The sequence below is a fragment of the Lucilia sericata genome, unplaced genomic scaffold, assembly GCF_015586225.1.
Source record: "Lucilia sericata isolate MDLA Ls3-8-SP2 unplaced genomic scaffold, ASM1558622v1 Contig000012F_arrow, whole genome shotgun sequence".
NCBI classification, from domain to species: Eukaryota; Metazoa; Arthropoda; class Insecta; order Diptera; family Calliphoridae; genus Lucilia; species Lucilia sericata.
Window position 1 is genome coordinate 862,827 of NW_023994051.1, and position 25,641 is coordinate 888,467.

The 25,641-nt window shown below is 32.4% G+C and overlaps 7 protein-coding genes across 15 annotated transcripts; 3 read left to right on the forward strand and 4 right to left on the reverse strand.

The window, feature by feature from the left end:
- The first annotated feature begins 207 nt into the window (after nucleotides 1-207).
- On the forward strand, nucleotides 208-3,342 carry LOC119604277. Of its 2 annotated transcripts, none has more exons than XM_037956801.1 (4): nucleotides 208-1,224; nucleotides 1,286-1,384; nucleotides 1,476-2,726; nucleotides 2,891-3,342. In XM_037956801.1, exons 1-4 carry the CDS (start codon nucleotides 435-437, stop codon nucleotides 3,163-3,165), a joined length of 2,415 nt encoding a protein of 804 aa, XP_037812729.1. In that variant the 5' UTR covers nucleotides 208-434; the 3' UTR covers nucleotides 3,166-3,342. The 2 variants fall into 2 exon arrangements, with proteins under 2 accessions (XP_037812729.1, XP_037812718.1); XM_037956790.1 differs by having other exon boundaries at nucleotides 210-1,224; nucleotides 1,283-1,384.
- Nucleotides 3,268-5,036, reverse strand: LOC119604289 (mediator of RNA polymerase II transcription subunit 6). Of its 3 annotated transcripts, none has more exons than XM_037956827.1 (5): nucleotides 4,904-5,036; nucleotides 4,229-4,468; nucleotides 3,982-4,156; nucleotides 3,802-3,907; nucleotides 3,268-3,741 (listed from the first exon to the last, which is right to left on the reverse strand). In XM_037956827.1, the coding sequence occupies exons 2-5, from the start codon at nucleotides 4,420-4,422 to the stop codon at nucleotides 3,374-3,376; spliced, it is 843 nt and encodes a 280-aa protein (XP_037812755.1). In that variant the 5' UTR covers nucleotides 4,423-4,468; nucleotides 4,904-5,036; the 3' UTR covers nucleotides 3,268-3,373. The 3 variants fall into 3 exon arrangements, with proteins under 3 accessions (XP_037812755.1, XP_037812759.1, XP_037812762.1); XM_037956831.1 differs by having other exon boundaries at nucleotides 4,909-5,031; XM_037956834.1 differs by lacking the exon at nucleotides 4,904-5,036 and adding an exon at nucleotides 4,721-4,861.
- LOC119604302 (N-alpha-acetyltransferase 80) lies at nucleotides 4,957-15,667 on the forward strand. 4 transcript variants are annotated; one of them, XM_037956874.1, is made up of 3 exons: nucleotides 4,957-5,083; nucleotides 14,831-14,925; nucleotides 15,059-15,667. In XM_037956874.1, exons 2-3 carry the CDS (start codon nucleotides 14,893-14,895, stop codon nucleotides 15,560-15,562), a joined length of 537 nt encoding a protein of 178 aa, XP_037812802.1. In that variant the 5' UTR covers nucleotides 4,957-5,083; nucleotides 14,831-14,892; the 3' UTR covers nucleotides 15,563-15,667. The 4 variants fall into 4 exon arrangements, with proteins under 4 accessions (XP_037812802.1, XP_037812794.1, XP_037812777.1 ...); XM_037956866.1 differs by lacking the exon at nucleotides 4,957-5,083 and adding an exon at nucleotides 5,776-6,212; XM_037956859.1 differs by lacking the exons at nucleotides 4,957-5,083; nucleotides 14,831-14,925 and adding exons at nucleotides 5,780-6,018; nucleotides 6,076-6,212.
- On the reverse strand, nucleotides 7,914-13,967 carry LOC119604280. The gene is made up of 2 exons (XM_037956816.1): nucleotides 11,478-13,967; nucleotides 7,914-8,216 (listed from the first exon to the last, which is right to left on the reverse strand). Exon 1 carries the CDS (start codon nucleotides 13,325-13,327, stop codon nucleotides 11,897-11,899), a length of 1,431 nt encoding a protein of 476 aa, XP_037812744.1. The 5' UTR covers nucleotides 13,328-13,967; the 3' UTR covers nucleotides 7,914-8,216; nucleotides 11,478-11,896.
- A 2,152-nt stretch (nucleotides 15,668-17,819) lies between the features above and the next one.
- On the reverse strand, nucleotides 17,820-19,402 carry LOC119604323 (flavin reductase (NADPH)). Of its 2 annotated transcripts, none has more exons than XM_037956888.1 (3): nucleotides 19,210-19,402; nucleotides 18,893-19,060; nucleotides 17,820-18,816 (listed from the first exon to the last, which is right to left on the reverse strand). In XM_037956888.1, exons 2-3 carry the CDS (start codon nucleotides 18,963-18,965, stop codon nucleotides 18,281-18,283), a joined length of 609 nt encoding a protein of 202 aa, XP_037812816.1. In that variant the 5' UTR covers nucleotides 18,966-19,060; nucleotides 19,210-19,402; the 3' UTR covers nucleotides 17,820-18,280. The 2 variants fall into 2 exon arrangements, with proteins under 2 accessions (XP_037812816.1, XP_037812823.1); XM_037956895.1 differs by having other exon boundaries at nucleotides 18,893-19,081; nucleotides 19,210-19,390.
- LOC119604266 (testis-specific zinc finger protein topi) lies at nucleotides 19,345-23,302 on the forward strand. 2 transcript variants are annotated; one of them, XM_037956779.1, is made up of 6 exons: nucleotides 19,345-19,456; nucleotides 20,188-20,500; nucleotides 20,557-21,287; nucleotides 21,812-22,170; nucleotides 22,308-22,564; nucleotides 22,622-23,302. In XM_037956779.1, exons 2-6 carry the CDS (start codon nucleotides 20,290-20,292, stop codon nucleotides 23,245-23,247), a joined length of 2,184 nt encoding a protein of 727 aa, XP_037812707.1. In that variant the 5' UTR covers nucleotides 19,345-19,456; nucleotides 20,188-20,289; the 3' UTR covers nucleotides 23,248-23,302. The 2 variants fall into 2 exon arrangements, with proteins under 2 accessions (XP_037812707.1, XP_037812699.1); XM_037956771.1 differs by lacking the exon at nucleotides 19,345-19,456 and having other exon boundaries at nucleotides 19,469-20,500.
- Nucleotides 23,303-23,643: 341 nt separating this feature from the next.
- On the reverse strand, nucleotides 23,644-24,927 carry LOC119604163. Its single transcript, XM_037956642.1, has 3 exons — nucleotides 24,255-24,927; nucleotides 24,011-24,183; nucleotides 23,644-23,927 (listed from the first exon to the last, which is right to left on the reverse strand). Exons 1-3 carry the CDS (start codon nucleotides 24,812-24,814, stop codon nucleotides 23,764-23,766), a joined length of 897 nt encoding a protein of 298 aa, XP_037812570.1. The 5' UTR covers nucleotides 24,815-24,927; the 3' UTR covers nucleotides 23,644-23,763.
- Between the last annotated feature and the right edge of the window lie 714 nt (nucleotides 24,928-25,641).

Genomic DNA, 25,641 nt, shown 5'->3' on the forward strand with positions numbered 1-25,641 from the left:
TTTAGGCACTTCCTAAATACTACCTAGCACTTAGGACTTGACCTATTTTCTTTTTTATTATGATACTTTTAACTCTTCAATGTGATTTATGGGTTAATACACAATGTATATTAATATCGTAAAAAGTAAAAATTTTCGTTAACCAACACTTTTTACGTTATTAGTACGTAAATACAACACTGAGATGTGACGTAAAAATTCGTTTCCATATTTCAAAAACAAAAATCCAAGCGCATTTTTTTTTTCAAGAACAAGAATACAAAAAAGGACAACAGGAAAATTTATTCCTCAAATTAGAAAAAAAAACAAATCATATATAATAATTAATAAGAATTTTAAGAAAAAGTTGTGAAAGTTAAAAATTTGTGAAAAGTTTTAAATATTATTAAAACATTAAAAATTAGAAAAAAAGACGCGCTTTTAAAATAAACAAAATGGACAACATTTCTCGTCGCCTATCGACAGAAGACACAGCTACTTCGATGTACTTATCATTTGATGCCGAAAGTACCATGTCTACTGCATGTTACAAAACTTTAGAAGCTATGAGTGATATCTCATCCCTATCTGCCATCGATATGGAAGAATCAGTGAATAAGAGCAAAACAGGAGATATGAATAGCACTTTGGAGGCTCGTAATGATTCACAAACATTAAGTCCTTTAAAAACGGTAAAGAAGATGGAAATGCCGGTGAAATTACACACTCCACTGAAAGCATTGCCCAAAAATATTTTAAAAGAATATAAAGCCCTATGTTCAACTCCTTCCAAGGAGCAGCTATTGAAAACAGTCGATGTGACACGTGGCTCAGATGCCACTAGATGCGTAGATTTAGGCTTAGCGTTTTTGGGAGTGGAAGATGAAAAACCTGCATATTTTCCTCCTCCACCAGTAGAAATAAATGAAGAAAATAAGGAAAATGCTTTGCCGGAGACAGATGAGGTTTCTACTTTGTCGACTTGTTCTTCTGTAGAAATAACAGCTACATCAGTTATTGAGAGAAAGATGTTAACTTCAGTATCTACAGTCGGTTCCATAACCGAAGAAGAATCTTTGGAAGAAGTAAAAATTATGAAACACGTAGAAGAAATTTTGGTTTCAGCTGACCATAAAAAACTTGTTTCCAATAAATCCTTATTAGAAGATAAGGAAAACAATGATGTACTACATTTTAATGAACAGAATCTTGAAACTACTCCCAAAGTTAAAGTTGAAAATATGGGTAAGTTGTTATATTAACTTTAAAAACGGAAGTATTCAAATTGTTTTAATGTTTTTAGAAGATGCTGCTGATATAAAAGAAGTTGTTAATACGGAAGAGTTTGGTATACAAAATGTTGAAACAACTCCTAAGGCTAAAGCTGGAAATATTGAACATATGGGTAAGTTTATTAAACATTAACAAATTTATTTGGTGAAAATGTGTTATTTATTTTGTAAAAAAACAATAAATATTGTTTTTGTAAAATTTAGACACAATATCAGAAGACACTCCTGTAATCAAAGAATCTGACGATGAAAAGAAAGCCCCCGTTAAGAAATCTTCGTCTAAACCTAAAATTGCCGTTTTAGCTCGAAATGGACGACGATCTGTATGCGAACCGAATTTGCAAGCAAATAAACCTTCAAGAATTTTTAACTCTGTCAATAAACGACAATCTTTGTTGCCTACAAGTCGAAAATCCACTATGCCAATGGATGTTGAAATTGAAATTCCAATGCTAATGGATAAAATCTTAAAAATTACTAATTCTCCAACGAAAACCGAAAAAGTTGGTGCAAAAGAAACGCACCAGTTAATAACAGATCAGAATAAATCAACACCGGCTGAAAAGAGGCGCTCTATTATGGCTTCAATGAAAACTCGTAGTTCATTAATACCCTCTGCTGCAGGGGATAAAAGGCCATTCAGTTTTACACAACGTATGTCTGTAGTTGTAAAAACTACCTTAAACAGTCCAGCTCGCAAAATTGCACGTAAAAGTTCAATGGGCGGTATAATGACTTCACTTCAGAGGAGAAGTGTAATCCCACAAAAAGTGTCAACTATTGAGAACTCTAAAATAAAAAAACCAGAAATAAATGCTCGCCGTAGCATGCTATCAAAAACAACTGCTGTTCCCACAATCTCTAAATCTAAACATTTGGTTCCATTAGAAGAAAATTCTGTTAAACCTTCTACTATTCCGCAAAGACAATCTTTATATTCGTCAGCCAAAAATTTAGAAAGAGCTAAAATGAATTCAATTGGTGGTTTAACACACAACAAACCAGACATTACTTACACGTGTAATATTTGTAAAGAGAAATTTCGTATAAAATCATTACTTGATGCTCATAAGCGCTCCCATGAAAGCGATAATGCAACGCCAGCATTTATTAAAAAACCGACACCTGTCCTCCTCCATTCGAGCGGATCAAGTACAGTTGCAAATTCAAATCAGTGTAAATATTGTGATAAAAAATTTGCTCTAACTAGAGCATTACATATTCATCTTTTACAAAATTGTTTGAAAATTCCGCCATCAGAGAAAAGAAAACTTCAGTATACTGATTTGAATCATGTTGAAAAGGCTCAATTACCAAATGTTTTTGCACATCATAATTCACAAAGTAGCGCTTCAAGTACAGTTTCTTCTACAAATGCTACTCCTCGACATGCTTTAAAGCCGAATACATTATCTTTTCCTAAAAGTTCATCGGAGTCGTTGAATGAGAATAAAGGTAAGCGAATTATATAATTAATATAAAATTTAGTTAGCAATAACATCAAAACGAAGAACATACAGAAAATATGTTCATGTTTTCTATCCTAAGGTTTTGAATTTCGATTTTTTCGATCTAGCAAAAAAATAATAACACTATATAAAAATGAAAAACTATTTCAGATAAACAAAAGAATGCATCGGATTTACTAACAGTGGATGGAAATAATACCGCGATATCTGGTTCTGTTCAAAAAATTAAGAAGGTTTCTGCACATGCCGGAGTTTATCGCACTCCGAGTAAATCAGTACCATGTCATTTATGTAAATTAACGTTTAAGAGTATTTTAGATTATACTAATCATAATTTAACAACTCATGGTAGCAACAAAACAAATATTACAGAAGATATGGACAATGAAATTGTTGTTGAAGAAAATGTAACAACCAATAACTAAATTTCATAAATAATAAATAAATTTTGCATTTGATAATAAGAATATAAAAAAATATGAAAATTTTACTGCAAGCAGTAAATGGGTAAAAGGAAATATATCTTTTTAAGCTTCTTTATATTATTTTCTTTTATTAAATAAATTTATGCGCTTAAATATAAATAAAACTTACGACATATATGTAATGCTTTTATTGAAGAATTTTTAAAAGCTAATTAGCCTTGGATTTTTTTTCTGGTGGCGGTTTCATGTCAACATTTTCTTGTTTAATATCTATTCCCTGTTGGGATACACCGCCACTACCTGTTGGGCTCGTTTCAGAAGGATTGCCATTATTCCCTGTACTGTTCGTATTATTATCTTGAGAACTATTCGCATTTGCTTCTTGTGGATTTTGTAGTGGTTGACCAACTTGCTGTTGAATTTGTTGTTGATGAATTATTGGCGGAATAGGTGGTGGAAATTTACGCAACAGTTCTGCAAGTAACATATCAACCCTTTGCATTTGAAATACTGTACCACTATCGTCCTTAGCGGTTGCAGCATCTTTTTTTGCAGCTGCTCTTGATTTATCCGTCACTGAAATTTTGTGTTTTTTAATTTGATTTATTGTGACGAATTAAAACGAGTTTTACTTACACTGTTTATTAGAGCTAAAGTCCCATGTATAACCTTTATTAGGATGGTATCGAGAATAACTGCTGGCCTCTTCAAAAGCAGATTGTAAATTTGTAACAGTTGATAGCTAAATCAGAATGGCAAAAATACATATTTATTAGTATTTTAGTATTATAATTTTTAAGTAATATGTAATCTTACAATTCTTGAACTAATAACATTTCCCAAATCAGGAGCCTTATAAATTGTACCGCCTATTATATAATAATCTGCTATGGGAGTAGCTTCTTGGGGGTTATGTCGATGTTGCTTACGTATGACATATAATATTGGTTCGTGTACATGCAGCAATATATATTCTAAGCCAACCATATTACTAAAAATTATTGTTAAATATATAAATACAAATTAATACATATTCTAATATAATATCAATCGATTTACTTACTGTAAATTTTCAAGTCCCAAACGTTGCATACGAATAGTTTCATTATTGCACATTCGATCATAGAATGGATTTGATTTCCGGCAAAAGTAATCCATAACATTTTGTGGATTTAAAGAAGCCATCATCTGCGTATCATGCCAAGACACCCATAATGGGTTTTCTTGAGCTATAGGTTGCTGGCGGTTTGGCAACATTTTTTTTTTTTAATTTTCACAAATACCAAAAAATGCCTGCACGTTTCTAAAATATATATAAAAAAACAAGAAATTGCAACAATTCAACAAGTGTTATTTTATTTTTATCTATTTGACGGTTTGTTGATAAACAAAATAATAAAATCGTTTAGAAACGTCATCATCCCTCGCATTTCTCTTCCTCAATTTGTTTAAAATGCTATAATTAGAGGTCAATGTTGATGTAAAAGCAAATTTTACATTATTTTTATGCACGCTATTATTTTTAGTTGTGGTATTTTATTTTGATTTATCTTACTAAATTTTATTGTTTTTTTAATGTTGTGCAATAATTTTAATTTAGTGTTCAATTGTCTTCAAAAATAAACGACGCTTCGTCCGCCTAACGCATTAGACGTTTGTATACTAAATTTAAACAGGTGAGATTTGTTTACTTTTTCAATTTCACTTTTATTGTGTTATTTATAATTAATTCTTGTACCTTACACTTTTTCTTATATTTAAAATATAGATGTGATTGGCAATAAACAAAATAAAAAATAAATTAAAGCAAATATAATTTGGCTAATCTTCAGATTTTTTTGCGGATAACAGTGTGAAAGAGAACAGCTGATTGTAAGAAATAGTGGTGCCATATTATCAAATTGCGGTATTAAGTAAGGTATGTAAGTGGATGTGTAAGCAAATTAAGAAATGTTTAAAAAAATAACCTTTGTTCTGCGATGATGCTAAAATAATCTCGAATAAATTTCGAGAGGTGTGGAACTTAAGTTTTCATCGTGGGATAAGAAAACCATCTTCACTATTCCAATGGAGATATCGCTCATTCACTACGAGAATGAACTATGACATTTTACTATTTCTTAAAAAATATCGGATCAGATATTCGTGAAATATAATTTTTTGTTTCCACGTTTACAACAAAATCTCAATAAAACAACTGATGTTTTTTTTAAATAGATATGCGTATTTTATAGTCCATACGTTGAATGGTACCATTCCATAGATATCGTTTTCCCAAAAAATTATGATATCGTTATCTTTGGTTTATTGGGAAAACGAAATGTTCGTGTGGAACTTGATTGTTTTACAAAGGTAGGATGTTAGTACAAAAAATCTCGAATATTTATTTATGACAGTCTTGATGTGAATGAACGATATAGTAATATACATTTTCAATAATAAAATAAAAAAACAAATATTGAAAAAAAATAATCGACCTGGTAAGGTTAATTGGTTTTTGCTATCAAATCATTCATTGGTGATTGTTGGGTATTATTTGATTTTGTTTTGCTTTGCATAATTATTGTTTTTCTTTTTTAAGCTGTTTATCCAAAAATGACAAATCTTGACAGTTGTGTTGTTATTATTGTTGTGTTACTTGTGTGTTTTTGCGTAAAGGAAATGTACGGTTATATTATTTGTTCACAATTTTAATTTTCGCAAAATAGTACATTATTTATAAATACATTTTTAAAATGAAATATTTAAACAAACTACCATATCAAATAAATGTTTGAAGAAAACTTAAATGCTTAAATAAAATATTACAGAATAGTAGGAAAGAAAAAGTAGAAAATATCAACAAATTAATAAGTATATTTCCACGTTTCTTATTATTGCTAAAAATATATTAATATAAAAATACATAAGACAAAATTTAGAGGTCGCGTTAGAAGTGTATGTGGTTAAGAACAACAATTGGTGGTTTCCTCAGTCTCAGTTCGTTCTGTGCTTTGCATCGTGGCGGCATTACTCAGGAAGAAAGGAATCGTAGAGAACACATCATGGTAACACACAAATTTTTATACTTATAAAAATACATACATTTAAAATAATTCCTATTCCCTCTCTATTGAGTATATGTATTGTTATATCGTATTTGCTTATGTTAATTAAATCCTAATAATTTAGTCGAAAACTTGTTACTAAAATTTTATAATACATATGTAAGTTTTAAAGTTGTTTGTTTAGTTCTTATGCAATACATTTTCCTACTACATTTTCATTTCCATCGTACATTTTATATTCCAGTTTTTCATTTTTTGTTTTGCCATTTTTTTTTCTTCACCTTTCGCTTTTTAGCTAAACGAAAATATAGTAGAATATTATAAACAAATAAACTTATTAGATCGGGCATTCAAAAACCTTGATTTTTACGTTAACACCGCTATGAAAATTTGACCTCGAAATTTTGACATGAGTTGACTTAATGGATGTGCGTGTTTTATATTGTAACAACAAACTAAAAGTCTCATTGGAAAATACTTGCTAATATATTAATGTTTTGTGCAATTATTTTTTTGAAAGATTACTTTATAGTACTTACTCATAATTAAATAAATATTTATTTTGTTTGAGTTCGCGTTTAATCATTCTATGTATGAAAGTATGTGGTTTAGTAAATAAAAATAAAGTAGAAACTTATGTACGTATCAATAAATTTGAAAAAAAGTATAGATATATTTTGTACCTAAAATAGGGGTTCAATGAATATCCGGCCAAATGAATGGAATTTTAAATGAATAGTTCTTTTTTAAATAACATCATAGCTTAAGCGAAGTTCGTAAAAAATACCTAATTCAGTTTAAACAAGGATTCATTATAACAGTCATAGTTATAAAAAAAAAATAAGGTACTGATGTTCCGACCAACATTTTTGTGCTGTGGTCAAAAATTATTTTTGAGGGGTTTCCATTTGTTTATGTTTCACGCAAAGTTAAACCTTCGAGAGGCGGTTTAAATAACGTACATAAATATCTTCAATTTTTCTTATACATATGTACTTAGTTCAACAATATTGAACATTTTACAAATTTTCGAAAAAATTTAAAATCTGTATATAGATTTATATAATATGTATAAAAAAAGAAATGAATGAAATTTTGGCAAACGCATTTTTATTGTTTTTCGAAATTCAATATACATATACCTACTACCAAAGTATATTAATAAAGTAGCGACATCTCTTGTTGTACAACAACATCTACAACAACCACATGTATTTTGTTTTTGGAAAATTTAAGATTGTGTCAAAATAAAATTTCCTTGAAAAACAATGTGAACAAAACATAAATAAAAAATATTACTTTTAAGTTAAAGATATTAACGATTTAATTATATTATTATATATTATACAATTTATTACACTTTTAAACTACTTTAAAACCACTTTTAATTCACTTTTTCAACTTTTCACAAATTTTAACAAGTAGCAAAACACAATTTAAAAATGGCGACGTAAACAATGTTAACAATTTTCAAAACAAACTTTGACAATTTGCTTCATTTATCTAGTTTAAAAAAAATAGTCAGCTGTTCAAGTGATGCTACTTTATTAATTTACTTTGCCTACTACATTTTATTTGATTATTTATGAAACCAACCAACCAAATTTTAGTAAAATTGTATGATATATAAAAATTTTACTTATCGAGTGACTATTTTCAATAGTCTCTATCTAAAATAACACAAGTTTTCAGGAGAGCAAAAAAACTGTTTATTTAGGTAGTTCGTGAAAATTTTTGAATTTTTTCTTCTACAATATATGTTTAAGACCATATTCTAAATCGTTATATAAAAAGAATTTCAAATTTTTGTATTATTTGCAGAATTATTCACAACTTTATATCAGACAGAGCTTTTTTTCTACGAAAGTTTTTGTTTACATCCTTCAGATAGAGAGTTTTTCATAGAAATATAAATTTTTTATTTGATTTAATATCAATTAGGTTAGGTTAGGTATTCAGGCTGCAAAGACGCACACTTGGGTCCTGTTGGTCCCTTTGTGATACCTGTAAAGATAATAAAATATAAAAGAAAGAGGGTAGAGGATAGTAGAAGATAGTTTAGGATTAAGTCATAGAAGAGAAATTGAAGTGGAAGAGAAGATTGAGAGGTCTGTCCTTGCGGACTAGTGAGTGCCTTAATTATGGCTTGGTGGTCCTAAAACCAGTTACTGTGCCTGATGAAGGCATTTATGTTATCCAGTCCTAGATTGGATAGTTCTGACAAGTCATCAAATAGTCGTTTTCCTAGATATACGGATCGAGTGTCCGCTAGCGCCGGGCATTGACAGAGAAGATGTTCGATGGATTCTTCCTCCTCTTCGTCTTGACAGCTTCTACAGAAGTCGTTGTGGGGAATTCCAAGTCTTCTTGCATGGTTTCCCAATGAGATATGCCCCGTAATGACAGCAACAAGGTTGCTGATATGAGGGCGGTTTAGTTGCAGAAGATATGACGTGCGTTTACTGTCCAAATTTGGCCATATCTTCCTTGTATTGATACAAGTTGGTTCATTACGCCATCTTGTCTGAGAAATTTCATAGAACTTTCCATCTATTATGGTCTTGCAAGCTTTTAGCGGTATTCCGCAAAAGATGTCTATGTCTCTGTCGGACATTGAGGCTCCTAGTTTCGCTAATTCATCAGCGATATAGTTGCCAGTCAAATCCCCGTGTCCCCGTACCCATTTGAGCACGATTATTGAATGTCTCGCCATCCTGTTTAAGGATGCCCGGCATTCCTGGACTAGTTTAGATGTAGTATATACACCAATCAGGGATTTGATAGCAGCTTGGCTGTCGGTACAAATTTGAATATCTCTGTTTGATATTCTGTAGTACCAAAGCCAATTTGCTGCTCTTTTTATGGCTGATAGTTCAGCCTGTAGTGGACTACAATTATTCTGTATCCTAAAGCTTATTTTAGTTCCAAATTCAGGGATAAAAATGCCACCTCCAACTCGTTCCCCTTTTTTAGAACCATCCGTATATACCAGGAGGGTTCTTGGGGAACTGTTATCCTCCGGTGAAGAGTTTTCGGATATTGTGTATCCGAAGTCCCTACGGAGGAAAGGTTTGGGTATGCAGTAATCAATATTGCCCGGGAGGAAAGATGTTTCCCTCATAATAGCCGCATGGCCGTATGGCCTGTGTGTCCAAGCATTTATGGCATCAAGTCTGAGGGCAGTGATGAGTGCCAGTTTTCTGGCTATCAGATCCGTTGGGATCCAATTAAGCATTGCGAATAGAGATTTGGTTGAAGTTGTTCTCAGTGCTCCTGTTATAAGGATTGCTATCCTTCTTAGTACCTTATCAAGAAGTATACAATTGGAGTTGTTGTCCAGTGCTTTCCACCAGACAACAGCCCCGTAAAAGAGAATAGGTTTAATAACCGCTTCATGGATCCAATTTACCAGTTTGGGATTTAGTCCCCATCTTTTTCCTATGGCCTTCTTGCAAATGTACATTGCCATTAAGGCTTTGTTTACTCTGGCTGTGATATTTTCCTTCCATGATAGTTTACTATCAAGTATCACCCCTAGGTATTTCGCACTGTTCGAAAGTGAGAGTACGACTCCGTTTAGTCGAGGTAGGGTAAAATTTTCGATCTTGTATTTCCTGGTGTAGAGTACAAGTTCGGTTTTACTAGGGTTTACACTCAAACCACTATCAACGCTCCATTTACTTAGTAGATTGAGTGCTGATTCGAGTCTTTGAGATATCGTATTCAGATGGAAACCTGATACTGCTACCGCAACGTCATCTGCGTAAGCGACAGTCTTGTATCTTTGGTTGTCCAGTTTCATTAGTAGGCTGTTTATGGCCACATTCCATAAAAGTGGTGATAGGACTCCACCTTGAGGTGTGCCCCTGATTGCCATTCTTTGAATACATGCCATTCCCATGTTAGAACGGATAATCCTGTGTTGAAGAAGGTCTTTTATGAATTTAATCACTGATGTCTCAATACCGAGCTCTTCTAGAGCTGATATGATGATGTCGGGTTTGACGTTGTTAAAGGCTCCTTCTATGTCCAGAAAGGCCACTAACGTGTATTCACCAAATTCCAAGGACTTTTCTATATGTCCCACTAGTGAGTGTAGGGCCGTCTCAACTGATTTGCCTTTGGTGTAGGCATGTTGTGAGGGAGATAGGAGCATAGGATCTATTGACGATCTTATGTGGACGTCAATGATCCTCTCTAGGGTCTTAAGCAGAAACGATGATAGACTTATGGGCCTATAATCTTTTGCCTTAATGTGCGTTGTTTTTCCTCCTTTGGGGATAAACGTCACACTGCATTTGGTCCATTGTTCTGGTACGTATGACCATGTAAGACAGGCTTGAAATATTTCAAGTAGCCATGGTATAACTAATTCTGCATTATATTGCAGGTCAGCTGGAATTATGCCGTCCGGGCCCGGTGACTTATATGGGTTAAAGCTGTTTATTGCCCATTTTATCATTCCCTCGTCTATAGTTATTCCGATCGGGGTTTGACAATACGTTTGTGGTCTTTCCATTGTAATATCTAATGGTAAGTTACCTGGGAAATGAGTGTCCATTAATTCCTGTAGGGATTCTTGTCCACTCGTTGTCCACTCACCGTCTTGCTTTTGGATGTAGCCTTGAACGGTTTGTGATTTAGACAGGATTTTGCATAAACGACTTGTCTCTGAAGAGCTTTCGATGCTACCACAGAAGCTTCTCCATGAGCAGCGTTTAGCATTCCTAACCTGATTCTTAAATTTATTCAATGAGGCTTTATATGTGGACCATTCACCTGATCTTTTGGCCTCATTGAAAAGTTTGCGACATCTATTCCTAGTCTTCGCTATTTCCGAGGACCACCAAGGAGGTTTACTTTTACCCTTTGGTATCGAAGGTTTGCATGTTCTTCTTGTTGCTTGATTAAGAGAGCGTGTAAGGTTGTCTACAGCTCTATCAATATCTGCTGTATTGTTTATTTCCGGCGTATTTTGAAGAAGACTTGTCAGGATTCGATTTTGTTCTTCCCATCTTGTCTTTCTTCTGTTTAGAAAGGGGGTTTTCCTTTCCTGTGTATTTTCTATTGAGAATACGAGATATCTATGATCTGAAAAGGAACAATCTTCCGATACTTTCCAGTTTCGGATTATGTGCGAATGACTTGTATTTACAAGCGTTATGTCCAGTACCTCTTGTCTATTTGCAACTACAAATGTAGGTTCTGAACCTCTATTTACTACTTCAAGATTATGATTTAAAATGAAGTCTAATACGAACTCACCTCGTGTGTTGATGTTGGTGCTACCCCATAGTGTATGGTGTGCGTTTGCATCTGCGCCTATAATAACAGGGATGCGTTTTCCGTTTGCTGCACTTACTGCCCTGACGACCGTGTTACTTGGCGGGGGGTCTGTCTGGTCGTGCGCCATATAGCAGGAGAGGATCCACATTGTGGATTCCTCTGTCTCCCATGCTGCGGTTACTGTATCTTCATCACTGTAATCAGATAGAATGAAGATATTTAGGGTGCTTTTAGCAAGTATGCAAGATCTAATGTTACCTGTGCCTTTTGCGTATAGTATTCTATAGCCTTTTACGTTGATTCCAAGTATGTTGCCGTTATGGGTCCACGGCTCTTGGATCAACGCTATATCCTCCCCTTGATATCCAAGGTGGAGGTGTAATGCAGCTGAAGCTGCTTTAGAGTGGTGAAGGTTCACTTGGATCACCTTCATCTTGGTCAGGGTCGTAGACGATTGTGACGTCGGCGTCTTCTGGGTCTGTTTTCAGAAGCTCGTCTTCGTCAATCACTTCGCCCTGGCTATCAAATAGATTCCCAATCAAGTCTGTACTTGATTGGGCGTCCATTTGGTCGTCAGAGTTAGTGGTATCGTCTACCTTTCCTCCGTCCGTGCTTACCGGTTTGGGGTCTAGTTTGTCGTCACCCCGGTAGACGCGCAGCTTGATACTATCAAATCCGTAGTATACTTTGCCTTGCTTCTCTCGGAGTAACGGCAACGATTCCTTATTAAGGACCACGACCGCCTTTCTGTTAGCACCTTCAGGTTCGGAGACCTTGACTACCTTCCAATTGTGGGTAGGTAGGTCAGGGTTTCCACTCTGAAGGTACGCCAGAATCGCCTCTGGTTCGTGTGGTTCCGCCGGAATAACCGTGATTGATCTCGGTCTGCGAGGTATCTCACTAACCGGGATCACGTCAAGTTTCGCGCCGGGCCACACTTCCCCTATAGACGTAACCGCCAACTTAAGCAAGTTTGCTGAGCGCTCGTTCGTGCACGCCAGCAGTTTGATGTGACCTTGGTACCAGCCAGCATCATCATTCTGCGGAGATGGACCGGGATTCTCTTTGAGAATTTTCCAATACACCTCCAGCATTTTTTGACGGATTATCAACCATTTATCCTGGGAGATAGCTCCGTCGTTGACACTCTTGTCAACAATGGCCCTAACCAGCGGGTTTTTGGCAACTTCGCTGTAGGGTCTATTGACTATACGAGTCTCGAACTGCTTCTGACGTTTAGTCTTCGGCTGTGGGACTGCCTGGAGAGCATGTTCTTCCTCCGATCGCTGCCGTTTAGGCCCTGCAGATGTAGCTTGGTCCGCTGCATCTGAGGTTGTAGGAGGGTCAGAACACTCCGGCTGAGCCAGTAGGGCTTTAGCCCAATCTAGGGACGATTTTTCGTCCGGGGTAAGCGTATCGACCGACTTAACTCCAAGTCGCTCGACTAAACGCATGGCGGCACGCCTTTGAACAAAAGCCTTCCTAGATGGATCTTTGCGACTAGGGGGGTTTTCGTTAGCCGTGAGGGCGGTTGAGGGGGCATTAGTTGGACCCGACATCGAGTTCGACGATCCAACCTGTCCAGAAGTCGCGGGGGTCACTGCTTGGTCCGCAGTGCCCGAGGCAGGGGTATTTGCTGGCGTACCAGCTAAGGCTTGTGCAGCTGATGAGGTGCTTGCCACTACGGACAAGATTTCCTCGCTGCGTTCAGCCGTGCTATCACCAGAAGGTTGGATAGCAGGCTGTTTGCAGTCCACCAGTTTAGGTTTCCCCAACTGGCTTTCCACGGGTTGTTTGTTGTTTGTTTGTTTATTTGTTTTTTTCTCCATGTGATTCCCACGAGTAGGCGCGTAATGGGTGGACGACCCACGCAGGGACGGCGTACGTGGGCTAGGCTAAGCATTACAACCGATCCGTGCCCTGGCATCGGAGGGGAGCTGTTAACGACTAGTCCTCTTTAACCACTAACTAGCCATTCAGGTTCTCGGCACTGCTTCCAACCACCTTAACCTTACAAGTGGGGGATGAGGGAATGGGTTATTGGGATTGGATTGAAGAGGGATAAACTAGGTGGATTGGGAAATATGGGGATGGGGGTGGGGTTGACAGTTTTGGTCCGCGGATTTGTGCATGGGGAACAGGAGAAGTCCTGTTATCATATATGACCGCCTGTTATCAGGTGTACCATAAATCATATCAGCACTCTACCATCTCTTTACATATCAGTAGGCCATTTGTCAAAAATGTATCCACTGATGTGATAAAAGATTGTCCTGATTCATGCACTCATCTAGATATGACAGGCTTGTTAGACCATTTGTCAAAAATGTATCTAGTCAGGTCTGCCTTATCTCGAGCTAGCGTCGTCGTTTTCGACCATTATGTCCAATGTGTCGAAAAAGACCATGCTTAGCTCCCCCTATCCGCCACCTGGGACGCGTCCGATGGGAGATCTGACAACTCCACACGAATATCAATTAATATTATATTTTATGCAATTTAATGAAGTAATATAAACCAAATTGTTGAAAAAGCAACAGATTATAAGGTTTTGGTCCAAAATCAATGTTATATGGTTAAACACGGCAATAAAATTAATCAAATTAGTATCATAATGAGCGATATCTCGAAAACTATTAAACCGATTTCAAAATTGCGGATTTGTGTTCAGCATGTCCAAATTAGTAAAAACACTGATTTTGCAACAGAAAATTATCCAAATAATAGCGTTTGAGGCAATTTTTGGATAAGATAGAGAGTTTTGCATTCAGAATTTAAATTTAAAAATGGCTATAAAATTACCAAAAAATATTTTTTTCTTTTGAAATTTATGTCACTGATGCGGGATAGTTTGCTGGATATTTTGCCATCAAAATCTTATTTTCATGAAAATGACAGATAGAGACTATTGAATATAGTCCCTCGTTATGTATTTATTTACATCAAATAATTCTATGTAAAAATTAAAAAAAATATTTTTTTTTATTACTTTTGCAATTGCACATAAACGGTTGATATGACATACAAATCCCCTTTCCAAGACCAAATTTTCTTTGTTAGAAATATTGCAAAATTATAAAAACCTTTAAAAAATATCTTTTTATCCTCTGATCCAGGTCAGTAAGTAAATATTCACGTCAGGACAATATATTTTGAACAATATGAACGCGCATCACTGTTTAAACTGGCATACGCATTATTCATACATATTATCTATTACAAATTGGATACATCAGCATACACGTACTTGTTTGCATGTCTTTTTCTGTATCAATTTGTTGCTCCTTTGAAAGGAATCTATTTAAAATGTTTCTCTCTTTTTAATTTTTTAGACCATTATAAGCTTTATTACATTAAAAATCATCTTCAGTATTGCTAGTTGCTTTAGTTTGAAATGCGCTATATTAAAGCGGAACCCTATTATGAGGTATATTAATTACTATTTGCTATATAAATATGTATGCAAACATAAACTGATATATAATTTAAGATGTTTTAATGTTAAACAATACGTATTTTCATTGTAAACTTACATATGTTGTGCAAAATATTTATTGTAGGGTCTTCCACCATTTAATGTATCCGGTAGTCCTTTTAATGTGGTGCCCATTCACCAGTATCCAGAGCTAATGAAGGATACATGCGCGCTAATAAATTCTGAATGGCCACGCAGTGAAACAGCGCGCATGCGTTCTCTCGAAGCATCATGTGATAGTTTACCGTGCAGTTTGGTTTTGACCACTGAAGGCTACACCCGAGTTATAGCACATTGCAAGCTTAGTCCAATACCATCAAAGAAGAAAGCATGTTTTATTGAATCTGTGGTAGTGGACAAGAGTTGTAGGGGTCAAGGTTTTGGCAAATTAATTATGAAATTTGCCGAAGATTATTGTCGTGTTGTTCTAGATTTAAATGTTTTGTATTTGTCAACAATTGACCAAGATGGTTTTTATGAAAGAATAGGCTATGAATTTTGCGAACCAATCTCTATGTATGGTCCAAGGCATTGTGAATTGCCTAGTCTGCAAAATGCCAAAAAGAAATACATGAAGAAAGTTTTATAGGCAACATCGGCAGTACGTTATCACAAATTTCAAATTAAGCGCCACAGAAAATAGTTCGATGTAATTGATTTTCTTTCAGTACACCAATAAAAATATTGTAAAATTGGGTTTATTGTTTAATTAAAAAATATTCCAGAAGTAAACTTATTTTTGTAAACTAAGTTTATTTCAAAATTCTGGAAACATATTGTTTTAATTAAAAGATGAATTCTAAATGAATGTTAATTTAGCTCAATTAAAATTTTGTAAGAATTGCATAGAATAAAAATTAAATTTATACCGGGCAGTAAAACATATAAGAAATGCAAGCTATAAATGTTAATCGAAAAATCAATTACAGAAAGTAGAACAATATTTCTGCTAAATTTAGGAATGGCTACGAATATGTTAAATACATTCAAAGAAGATTTAAATATTATAAATATATACATAGTATTCTATATCTGTCTTAAAGGGCAACAATACACATATTCTATAAAAAATCACTGCAAATTTAATTCCAATCAGTTTTATTTTTTAATTTTTATTTTTATTTTTACTGTTAATGGTTAATTTTATAAAATTTTTTAATGTGTTTCTCATTTTAAGTTATTTTTATTACATTTTTGGTTTTGAAGTTTATAAATTTCTAAACAAGTATAAACTTAGATTACCAAACATGTATGGCTTTAAGCAGATACATACAAAGATACGTATATTTAAATTTAATATAAGTTAAAGTTAATTAAGTATTTTTTGAAAAATTAATGCATATTTTCATAATTAATAATTATTTAAAATATTAAACGTTGAAATATCAGATATATGTAATTAAATTATAGATCTTCCATAGAAATGTAATGTAGAAATGTTTTTAAACTTTTAATACAGATGCAAATAGAACATTTGATTAATTGTAGTCTTATGCATATCTAGTCTTAACTTCCGCATAATTATAAATAAAATAAATCAAAATTAAGAATAAATAGTTTTAATACAATGCTCACTTGTACCCAACTTGCTCAATATTTGTTTAATTATATACATATTAATAAAATTACATACATATGTAGGTATTTTGAACAAAATATACTACACAAAACATGTACTTCCTATTTTTATTTACACTCATGTCTAGTGCTATTAATCAAAATTATTTAAAATTCACAAAAGAATTTTGGTTTTGTTTATTAAATAGTTGATATTAGAATTTTTAAACTATTAAAAAAATGTGCCCAAAATGCTTTTTTTCACATTTTCTGATGCCAAGTTTTACAGCACATTAAAATTTTAAAATATTTTAAATTCTAACACTAAAAACCTAAATAAAAAAACACACACTGTCTTGTGTGTGATTTTGTCATTTAATTTTTAGTGTGCCATAGTCAAGATCAAGTTCAAGATACATATTAAAAGGCAAATCTATCTATTTTTATATGTTGATCCCCAGCGATCAAAAAATTTCAACAAATATTTTTAATGCATCGCGTGCTTTTTGTCACCAGACGTCGTAGTACGTACAAGCACACAATGCAACCAAAATAGATTTTTAAAATTTTTTGGCAGTTAGAACGCTATAAAATTCCTATGTTCGAAAGAAAGTGCATTCCCTCTTGGCATAAATATTTTTGGGTTAAAGGTAATTAAAAAGATCTAATTAAGATTTTTATCTATTTTTTATATTTGTCTAAAAATTTTTAACGAAAATCTTTTGTCTAGTTTTGTTTTAAATTAAAAAGAGCAAGTATTTATTTGCTTGTTTAACTAGTCTGTTCATTACAAAAAAAAATACTATTTTGTTTGTCATTAATAGTGCAAATTACCTTTTTTCGAAGCGCCCCAAAGTATGCTTTAATTTGTGTTAACGTGGTACCATTTTATGCTATGAGGTTGCCAGATATTTTTACTGATTTTTTGCTTTCTAAAAAACCGTATAGCCGATTAATAGATGGCGCTATTTTCACACCATTATAGAGTTGCCGGACTTTAGAAAATAAAGTTACATTACTGATATCCACGATCTGGCAACTCTGCAACAATATAAAATTAGCGCCATCTATTGAGTGACCATATGCTTTTTGAAAATGCAAAAAAATGGAAAAAATAGGGTGGCAACTTTCTTAAGAAAAACATGAGGCCTTTAAATAACTTGAAGTATACTTATAGGCGTTTATTGTTAGAGCTGCCAGATAAATAAGTCAACCCGTAAAATAAAAAAACTCAAAATTTTTCACAAATTAACATTTAATAACAAGAGTATATAAAAACACATACTTGATTAATAAAAGTTAGTTTTTTTCTATGTAAATTTTATTAACTTTACAAGTGATTTAACATACCGATGTAATACATTTTTTAATACTTAAAGGACATTATTCATAACAATTTATTAAAGGTTTATAAAACAAAATTTGTTTCATATTCCTTTGATAAATGATTATGTTAGTTATGTTTATTTGAGACTTTTAAGATTTTAATATAAAAACTATAATTTTTTGTAATAAAGAGCTGCCGTTATACTTAGTATATTTTTTAATTACGCAATTTAAAAAACTCAAAGCATATCAAATAGTTTTCACTTAACATTCTAATTGAAAGGTTAAAAATGCAATAAAAATGCTTAAACATTTTAGTGCCAATTTTGTTCTAAACTTATACATCTTTAAGGCACTATTGTATTTTTATGTAAATTTGTATGCATTAAATGCCTATTATAAATTCCATTGGTAAAACTTACAATTATTCAGCCTTTTTTGCAATACCACACACTTGACCATAATGTTCCGGCTGTTCTAAGGAATCCACTATAAATTTGGCCAAATCATACTTAGATATAAGACGTCCAGGAGCCTCATCATGTAGTACAGTATAGGCAGAGGAAGGTTCATCTGCTATATGTGGTGGAAGTATAGCAATATATTCCAAATCCGATGCTTTTGTTAGATCCAACATACGTTGATGTTCCTCATTAAGACGATGAAACATAGCCGGTACCTCGGATACGGGACGTAATAGAAATGAAGACATAACAATAGAATATTTCGTAACATTTAATGCCTTCATTACTTTTATGAGATTGGCGGTGCCAGTTGAAAGTTCGGTGGTTGCCTCTAATTTATTACGTGTGCCCAAAATAACGCATACAGCATCTACACCTTCTACCACTTTTAAGCAGTCATCATAATTAGTAACATTGCCTTGCACCATATCTACTTTGCCCTTAAAACGTTCTGGTACCGTTTTTTCTGTGCGATACAACAAACGTACTTGAAGACCTATAATTTGCATATTAATATATAAATTTTTAGTTTAGTTTAAATTTATTTTAATATACAATTGCAGTAGTTTTACCTTTTTGTAATGCATAATCCACTACACATTGTCCGGTCATGCCGGTGCCACCAATTACTGCAATTCGTTGCATAATATTCTGTTAAATGTTACACAGGCAGACGACACTTGTCTTTTGACTTCGATTTATTGTATATTCTTGCTTTATGTTGCGTCTCCTATTCGATTCTAAAATTTCAAGTTCAAATACTTAATAATTCTATAATCAATCAACGCGGTAATAAACTTTTATTGTTAGACAAATAAATGTAATTTTTCAAGCAGAAATGTACAGACAAGGTTGTTTGCAATATTATTTGCCGTAGTTTGTTGCTTACCTTACAAAAGGCACGTAAATATTTAATACTTTTTCTCTCAATATGAGTTACTTGTTGCCAAATAATAAAAGAAATTTTGTTTATTTAATGTTCTGTAAAGAGATTACTTAAAATCCGTAATTAAATAAAAAAAAACTTGCGAAAGAACACCACCTCCACGAATAAATATTTTTTTGCAACTGAGGAAGCTTTGTAAGAGAGTTGCCAGTGTAAAAAAATAACATCAACATTTTCCCCGGGGCCCGAGGTAATTGACAGATTTCTATACTTATCAAAAGTGGAATTTTGTAATTTTTTAAGAAAAATTTTTTAAATTTTACTTTTTATTTAATGACAAAAATAAAAAAATTTAAATTCCACTTATTTTAACACCGTATTCAGTATCTTGGACTTAAATTATTTTAAAATTTCGTAAGAAAAACCTGACCCTGCCAGACAAAAAAAAATAAGAAAATGTATTTACAAATAAAAGGATATTAAATGAAAATACAATAAAATAAAATTAATATTATTAAGTTTATTTGTACTATATTTTTGTTAGTTAATTATTAAGTTAATAATAAGCTAACAAAATAGTACAAAAATTTATAAGTTAAAATTTGTTTAATATTTTTTGTTTTAACAAGTACTAAAATACAACGGTGTACACATTTTTACAGTCTGGCTATTACTAAAAGTATGCCTTGTTTTTAATGTCAAAGCCGCCGTTAAAATAAAAACATTATAGACGAAATTTTGTCACTATTCCTTAATTAAATGACACAATTTAAAATAATATTTTAAAATATGAATTTAAACGGAGAAGACTTGAATACTTCTGATGCTTGGTTATCAGATCAACTATTTGCGCAGTTAAAAGATCTGAATTCTGAATATAAAGACAAAAATACTCCAACTGACTTTTTGTTGAGTGAAACTTTTCAGAATTGTAGTAGTAGCATGCCATTATTAGATGGTTATGATGATATTCCATTGCAGGAATTAAAATCAACGCCACTGGATACGTTTGAATCAGAGCTGAATGTGAATAGTTTTTCCAATTCTTACGATATAAATGAAGAAGTTTTGGATTTAAGTCAAATGCCTTTAAAAGTCCCGGGCATAGATGTAACACAACCAGAAATGAACATAATTGATATTGTGGAAAATATTCCTTTAGTAACAGGCCCTGCTGTTGGTAATGTAGAAACATTTGTGAATGATGTTACTAAAAATGTGCCATTTGATGCCAACGAAGAGGTAATAAAAATTTTGAAATTTTTGGAAACACAACCAAATGAAGAAGTAATAGGTACGGTTATAATTTAACTATTTTAAATCATATTTTAATTACTTTCCTATTTCCAGAGGTTACTAATCCCCCGCCATTACTATTGCCATCGATGGCTACAAAGAAAGTAGTTAAATGTGCTAACTGCAATGGTATATTTAACATGGATGAATTCCAATCACACATTTGTGATTATGATGAAGATCATAATTTAATAACATCAAAAATAACAAATGTTTCCAACACCTTCAAGTCTGTAAAGGAAGAACCCATATTGCCAACAGAACCTGCTTGTATACGTTTACTAAAAGAAAATCAAATACGCATACGACGCTTTCTTAAGGACGAATTAAAATATGATGTCAATAGCTGTTTAAATGCATCTACCCCTTCTTCTAATGCTTCTGGCGCCAACCCATCTAATTCATCTTATTCATCAAATGTTTCCATAAACAGTAATAAGAAACAAGATGGCCCTCATGAATGTACCTTGTGTGAAAGGAAATTTGTTCATGCTTCCGGTTTATTACGTCATATGGAAAAACATGCTTTAGATTTAATACCCACTACCAACACTGCAACCAACAATAAAAATGTCTCTACACAAGGAGCACAGGGTGTAAACGGTTTACGAGTAGTCATTAAATGCACTTTGTGTGGTCGCATTTTCTTTGAATCAAATGAAGCTTTAAAACATTTGTATTCACATTTTCCCGATTCCATAGCTGATGAAAAGGAAATGGATAATTGTTCTGAAATACCTTACGATGCATATATTGATGATGCCTTGAATAATTTAAGATTTGAGGTATTTATGCAAGAAATTATTTTCGACAACGAATTCCGTTTTAATTCAGAAAAGAATGTAGGCAGCTCCTGTCAAATAAGTAAAACAATATTTTTTCGGAATTAAGATAATTTCGTTTTATAGAGTTAGATTTAAATTTGTTTACAATTATTGGTATTTCTTACTGTTTCAAGTGCCAAATAGACTATAAAAACGGTCCCTTAGTAAAAACTGCTCATTGTTTGTAACTTTAACCCCCATTATCTCAATATCTGGTTATATTTTATCGTAAGGTTAAATTGACAGTTTTCATACAAAATTAATTTTAACCGGTAGAATATCTACTGGTTAAACGATAACCGGAGTTGGTGTTAACGGGGGTAAGAAGTTAAAATAAAATCAATCGTAATCATAACTACCGAATTGAAATCGATTAGAATATTTCATATTGTTATATATATTATTATTAAATTAATTATAAAGTCTGACCTTTAGAACTGCAGATATTGGTTTATATGTTTTAAAATAATTTCTTTTTGTTTTAGGTTCAAGAAATATCTTTTTATAATTCTTCCATTTCTAACTATCAAGAGGACAAAACACCCCTTTATCTTAAAATTGTTATTTTAAGTTGTATTTTACAATGCGAATTTTGTGATCTAGTATTCTCCGAAGTATCCTATTTATTTGTGCACTCTGCATGTCATTTACCATTTAGAAGATTTGAATGTTTTGCATGCGATATCCATGTTAAAACATCGAAAGAAATCTGTACTCACTGGCAAGCAGAATGTGTTTTCATGCGTGAAAACTTAAAGGTTCATCGTGCCACTACTCAACGTTATTTTGTCTGTAATGTGTGTGAGAATAAATTTCAGTCCATGGATTTGCTACATGAACATCGGTAAGATTTTAGATATTATTGGATGAAAAAATACAAATATTAAATTAGTAATTTTAAAAATTCTTAAGTATTTTGGCAATGATTGTAAACATTTTAAAATACTTTCTATAATAACCGATTTTTAATTTGTTTTCTAGTTATACATCTTATCATTTCTTTCCCCGTTTGAACAAAACTACTGGTACATTGCAATTGCCCTGTGAATATTGTGAAAGTATTTTTGAAAATGCCCAAGAATGTGTAAACCACTATGAAGAGAAACATTATAGGAAATACAAACGTGATAAGGATGGTACTAGTGGATCTAGTAAGACCCGACAATATTTGTGTGATATATGTGGTAAATCTTATACCCAATCCAGCCATTTATGGCAACATTTGAGATTTCATCAAGGTACATTGTACTAATAAGTAAAAAAAAATACAAAAATAAATTTTATCACTTTTGTAGGTGTAAAACCATTTGCATGTAAAGAACCGGGATGTACTCGAAAATTTACTATACGTCCCGACTTAAATGATCACATACGTAAGTGTCATACCGGTGAAAGACCTTATCATTGTCTTGTATGTGGTAAGCGTTTCCTTACGGGCTCGGTTTTTTATCAACATCGTCTTATACACCGTGGCGAAAGACGTTATGAGTGTGAAGCTTGTGGTAAACGTTTTTATCGTGCTGACGCCTTAAAAAATCATCAACGTATTCATACGGGAGAAAAACCATTTGGTTGTCATTTTTGCACCAAAAACTTTAGACAACGTGGTGATCGTGACAAGCATATACGAGCACGACACTCTCACCTAGATGCCAATGCTCGTCTAATGATGCAAATGCATAAGTTACAGTTAGAAGCGGCAGCCGCTCAGGACCATGATGCGCAAAAACTGGAAATTGCAAGTAATTCTCAGGATTATATGACAGTCAGCCATGAAAATGTAACGACTCCCCTAGAGTATGATCCTACAAATTTTTCCTATGTTAGGAATAACAATAATTTAAATGATATTTTAATGATGGGTAATGTAGAGTTTTCCAAAAATGTTTTAGAGTCGATAATATCCGACATTATGGATTAAAAATATTTCTTATTTATTGAAAAATTTCCTATTTTCTGTAACAATAGTTACAATTTTATCAAACTGGAATAAAATGTTCGTTTAATACAAAACAGTATCTTTTACATTTGAAAATTATTAATGTTCGTTATTGAAAAATTAAAATTACAACAGATCCTATACACAATTCATGAACAAAAAAAAAAAAAAAAAAAAAAAAAAAAAAAATTAAAAAAATCTAGACGTAAACATTTTGAATTATTCATTAAGAAAATGCTAAGATTAAATTAGGAGGAAAAATGAAATGTTTTCACTCACACTTCCAAGAGTTTTTCGGAACAAGTAGGTATAAATCAAAATGTAAGAAATGAACTATGAGGGATAAACTCAATGAAAAGTGATGTGACGATATATAACTCCAAAGAAAAAAATTTATTAATTAATCCTTATTTTAATATAAACATTTTATTTAAATACATGCAATTTCGAGTATCTCGACTTTAATGACAAATTTTTTTTAAATCTAAAATATTATATTTAATTGTGATCATTATATGACCAAACGTAGCACACTGTTTGTTTAACACGTACTTCATGTAGAATTCCGATATGCCTAAGCATTATTAGACGATTTTGGTTCTTTTTATCCAACATTTTATTTAGTTTTCTAGTTACATCTCCAGGTGTTATAAAGCTACGTCCTAAGAATTTTGTATAAAAGGAATATAAAAAATTGGTATTTAATAAATACCAATTTTTTTTAAATATGTATATAGTAACTTACCAGGTAAATAGGAAGACTGCTCATTGTATAATTTCCACAATTCTATATCATTTAAATTTCTCAAGCAACTTCGTTCCTTGTGCATTAATTGATATTTCTCGTTAAAACAGGGTATAATAACTGTTTCCAAAAATGAATTTAACTGATCCAATGTTTCACGGCCACACATATACCTAGGAGAAAATTTACATTATAAACTAATTGGTTCGTTGCATTACTGTCGCTTGTACATGTAAATAATTACTTTGGAATTTTATCAAATTGTTGCTGCGTGATTGTGACATCAAATTCTTCGAATTGGAATATAGGATTGACTTTCTTTTTAATCATTGGTGACTGTTTATATTCATTGATTTTTATTTTAGGTGTTGCAGAAAGTACTTGACTTGGGTTTAATTTGGCTAAAAGATCCGTTTTTTTAACAGCGGATTTCGGAGCTGTACTATTAACTTTCATGGCGCTCCCACTAGATTTGACGCTACTAAGTATCAGTTGAACTTTCTTTTCCTCCTCTTCAGATTCTTTGATTTTTCTCCTCTTTTCTTTAATTACATAGTTCATGACCAACATTTGCTTCTTTCGCATTTCAGACATTACCTCGTTATAATCATTCTCTAAAGTATTAAATTCTTTTTGCAATAGCTCATGAGATTTTGTCATTAGATCCCGAACAATAATTGCGTCTGAGACAAGTTTTTCCAGCTCTTTGGATACTTTATCTCTTCTCAAACTTAGTGCTATAAAATTATTTAATTTTGAGATTTTTGTTTCTATCAGTTTTATCTGTTCTTGTATATCTTCCATATTTTAAGTTTTTATTTCTTAATAAAAAAAATGTTTTAAACGAAAATTAAATCAATTTATTTTGCGCTTTTCCCCACAACCCTGCGACGACAAACACTAACGTCGGCGGCGGCAGACGCTAAAAATTTCGACGGCAGCAAGGTGTACTGCCATGGACGACAGCTTGAAATCATTTTTAAGTTGTGTTTTGAAACGTTATTATAAAAAAATATAATTCGAGTGATTAAAAAGTGGGATTCTGATGATAATATTTGATTACCATATTTTTAGATAAATCTCAAACACACTAGATAAATTAAATTAAAGTTCTCCGAAACCTTTCTTTTGCACTACGTAGCATCTGAAATATGTTTAATAATATAACAATAATTAAGTTTAATTCGAAAGTTAATTCGTACCTTTGATATTTGTGGACCAATTCCGATGGTGTTAAATAAGCAGTTATGATAAGCTAATTTGGAATTTGGATCCTGTAAATATTTGGGATCTTCAGAAAATTGTTTTGCTATTAATAGTTCAATAATCTGAATATCAAGCATTTTTACTTTCCTTGTATGTAGCAACCAAACCGCAATTTGTATATTGTATTAATTGCATTAATTTTTCATATAAAAAAAAAAATTATTTTAGAAAAAAGTTTTAGAAATTACAAAATTTATAAAAAAATTATATAAAAATAGTTCCTATTATTTTGTATTGCGATAACAATGAATAGAAACATACAAAATTAGGTATAATTAAACTCTAATACATATTTTACTTTTTTATTTATTTGTTTATTATAAAATAAAATTTGTTGTTATTATGTATAAATTAAATGAGTTGAA